This window comes from Lynx rufus, unplaced genomic scaffold (genome assembly GCF_022079265.1).
Source record: "Lynx rufus isolate CCGP_SWC_20201006 ecotype Redwood Valley unplaced genomic scaffold, mLynRuf1.p SCAF_9, whole genome shotgun sequence".
NCBI classification, from domain to species: domain Eukaryota; kingdom Metazoa; phylum Chordata; class Mammalia; order Carnivora; family Felidae; genus Lynx; species Lynx rufus.
This window is the reverse complement of record NW_025814897.1, coordinates 100816909-100818944: the sequence shown is the minus strand read 5'-3', so window position 1 is coordinate 100818944 and position 2036 is coordinate 100816909. Positions and strand designations below refer to the sequence as shown.

The following is a 2036-nucleotide window of genomic DNA, read 5'->3' as shown; positions in this document are numbered from 1 at the left end:
TTCAATCCTGGGTTCTCCCGAGAAATAGAAAATTTGAATTTTCAGACACCATTGGGAACCATAAATAAATAAATAAATAAATAAATAAATAAATAAATAAAGTGTTTTCCCGATATGCAAAGGAATGTAAGAGCCAAGGAAGTCAAGCTAATCTAGGTCAATTTTATAGAGATACACAGGAACTGCATTTGTTTCCCTGCAAACGTTCAGATATCCAAAAAGTGATAAAAAGTGAAAAAAAGCAAAGCTTGTTCTATCCCACCTGGATACAGTTACCACTTTCCTTTCACCTTTGCTTTCTCTACACTGTACATTGTTTTCTAGCTGCCCTTCTACCCCTTAACCTTCTGCATATTCCTGCTGCCAAACCCCCTCACTGACCCTGATCTATGACGATGAAAGAGAAGGACCCTGCCAAAAAGCAGTTCACTGGCTGATACCGCCCATCACTGCCAACTGTAAAACTCTCCTTCTCCGACCACTCACTGAATACTGAGAGTGTTTTCCAGTGACAGTCCAGGTTTTCACTGAGGTTTCCAGCTCTTCGTGGAGTTTGAGGGTCCATCCATGTCCCAGTGAGTCAGCCTCAGGCACACATTCCACCACAGAATTTTCTCTGAACATCTTCTCCAACTCCCAGGTTGTCAACACCACGACCTTCATTTCTAAGTTCTGGTTCCAGAGGGATTAGCTCTACATCCAAGTTCTTAAGGACTAGAATGAAATCTGTAAAGAATTAGTGCGCACACACACACATACACACAATCATTCTGTCAATAGTCAGTATATATTTTTCTGAAGACAAATTGTACAGGAAGAGAAATTATCATGTGAATATGGCCAGCTGTCAAAAGAATTCAACTGAAAGCCACTCCAGGTTGTTCACAATGTTTACGGATTTTAAGTAATCCTATTCTAATGCCATCCTCTGTGAAAAAGGGATGTGTGTTTATCCATACTTATTCATAATAATTCAATTAAATATATAAAATAATAGTGAAATTAAAATTTCCCAATGGATTTTTCTCACAATGAGAAAAATTCACCTTGCCTGTCCATGAAGGAAAACCAAACTGTTAACGAAAAATACATTAGAATCCCTGAATATCCTGTTTCAAAAGAAGTCATACTTTGCTACACCATAATTTCTTCATGGCTTTTTTCACTTCCATATTCCTCAGTGTATACATCAGAGGGTTAAGCAAGGGTGTCCCAATTGTATAAAACACAGCCACCATTTTGTCTATTGGAAATGTATCTGGGGGGCGTGTGTATATGAATATGCACGGACCAAAAAATAAGACAACCACAATAAAGTGGGAGGTGCAGGTGGAAAGGGCTTTTCGCCTTCCTTCAGCACTGTGCTTACGCAGAGAGTACAAGATGACAACATAGGAGGTAAGCAGGATTATGAAACTCACCGTGCATATGGTTCCACTGTTGGAAACAAGTAGCAAATTTGTCACATAAGTGTCCATGCAGGCAAGTTTCAACAAGGGCTGCAAGTCACAGAAATAGTGGTCAATCTCGTTGGGGCCACAGAAAGGCAATCTCAAAGCCAGGAAAATTTGTGCCGAAGAGTGGATACATGATCCCACCCAGGCTAGAATCACCAAAACACTGCACACGTGCTGGCTCATGATGGTTGTGTATCGCAAGGGCTTACAAATGGCTACATAGCGATCAAAAGCCATGAGGATGAGCACCAAGATTTCCATGCACCCAAAGAAATGGAATGTAAAGACCTGAATCATGCACTCATTGTAGGAAATGGTCTTCTTCTGAGCAAGGGCATCCACAATCAATCTGGGGGCTGTGGTTGTAGAGAAGCAGGTGTCAGCAAAAGACAGATAGAACAGGAAGAAGTACATGGGACTCCCAAGGGTCCTGCTTGTTTTAATAGTCACTACAATGAGAAAGTTCCCCAACAGTGTCGCAAGGTAAAAGATCAAGAAGACCCCGAATACTGCCTTCTGCTTTACTGGATCCTGTGTCAGCCCAAGGAGAATGAATTCAGTCACACTGCTATTCATCGT

At 41.1% G+C, this 2036-nt stretch overlaps 1 protein-coding gene across 1 annotated transcript; it reads right to left on the bottom strand.

Moving 5' to 3' along the window:
* Positions 1-1124: 1124 nt before the first annotated feature.
* On the bottom strand, positions 1125-2036 carry LOC124505606 (olfactory receptor 4C11-like). The gene has a single exon (XM_047071595.1). The coding sequence runs from the start codon at positions 2031-2033 to the stop codon at positions 1125-1127; it is 909 nt and encodes a 302-aa protein (XP_046927551.1). The 5' UTR covers positions 2034-2036.